This window comes from Austrofundulus limnaeus, unplaced genomic scaffold (assembly GCF_001266775.1).
Source record: "Austrofundulus limnaeus strain Quisiro unplaced genomic scaffold, Austrofundulus_limnaeus-1.0 Scaffold133, whole genome shotgun sequence".
NCBI lineage: Eukaryota > Metazoa > Chordata > Actinopteri > Cyprinodontiformes > Rivulidae > Austrofundulus > Austrofundulus limnaeus.
In genome coordinates this window covers 1031211-1032408 of record NW_013952535.1, presented here as the reverse complement: position 1 = coordinate 1032408, position 1198 = coordinate 1031211, and the positions used below count along the sequence as shown (strand labels likewise).

Here is a 1198-nt window from a genome sequence, read left to right as displayed (position 1 = left end):
GGTCAGCTGTGGAATAAAAAGAGCTGCTAAAAGTATAAACAACTGTGTTAAATCATTTTCATTTATTCAGAAGCCGCAGCGCTGTGCACCGTAACCCCCACCGCGCTGCGGTGGTCTCAGATGCGGGTTTGAAATAAGCATTTTAAAATGTTTTCAAAATAAGTCTGGCACTTTGGAGAAAATCCAGGACTTGATCATATATCCACTCTGGCCTGGGAACGTCTTGGTGTCCCCCAGGACGAGCTGGAAAGTGTCTATGGGGAGAGCGGGGTCTTTGTTCTGCCTACGAAAGGAATAAATCTACACCAATTTAGAATTGATAATAAAACTGTACTTTTCTGTAGAAAATCACTGCACATGCCAGCTTCTCATCTACTGAGGCTGCTGAAAACTTACTATCATAAAAGCCTAAAATTGAAAGCTGACCCCGTTTTGAAACCTGGATTTTCGATAAAGCAGGAAAATAGCAAAAAGTGTACAATCCTGGCAAAGCCCTTTCAACAAAATGACCAATTATAGCAGCGTTTACAGTAAAAGTCTGGTGTGCAATAGAAAGTAAATGACTTCTTCTCTTCTCGCTGCTTGATTGCGGTGTTTTCAGGAGAGCACTCTGACTGGCTGGCACCTTGTTGGACAGACGGGGGGGACGGTGTGGCCCATCCACAGAGACACGCCGGCCTATCTCAGCGTCAGACACTCTGATGTCGTGCATCAGCTCGGCTCCGCCTACTACTGGAACGCACCTGCTTTATACCTGGGAAACAAGGTTGGTCACAGATACACACTCACTGATGTGTAGTTTTCAGTCACATCTTTGTGTAAGTACTGTGCAATAGTTTTAGGCACACTTGAAGCATTTGATAATGTTTCTGTTCTACTTCTATTTTCCATGTACCTGCCGCCACTAGGTGCTATTTTATGTAAACATTTCATTTTTATGCTGATGACAGTCAAATTTACTTTCCTCTGAAGCATGCTGGTTCTCACTCTATCCAACCTCTCCATGACTGCCTAAGTTGTACAGCTTTAAACCTCTTAAAATTTTTATAAGAAGGAAACTGAAGTTGTGTCGTTTCCACTAAAACAGGGGTTCTTAACCTTTTTGACCTCGGGGCCCAATTTGTTGAACATAAAGAGCCACGAGGCCCAGTCAGACATTACCAATGTATGGATCAAAATGATCATTATTCTAAATCTT

At 42.7% G+C, this 1198-nt stretch overlaps 1 protein-coding gene across 1 annotated transcript in view; it reads left to right on the top strand.

The window, feature by feature from the left end:
• Positions 1 to 1198, top strand: part of lama2 (laminin, alpha 2) — a gene marked incomplete at its 5' end in the record, with an annotated part of 234410 nt that overhangs the window by 92951 nt on the left and 140261 nt on the right. The window contains 1 exon segment of the mRNA XM_014015734.1: positions 602 to 766. Within this exon segment, the coding sequence (XP_013871188.1) occupies positions 602 to 766 (165 nt within the window).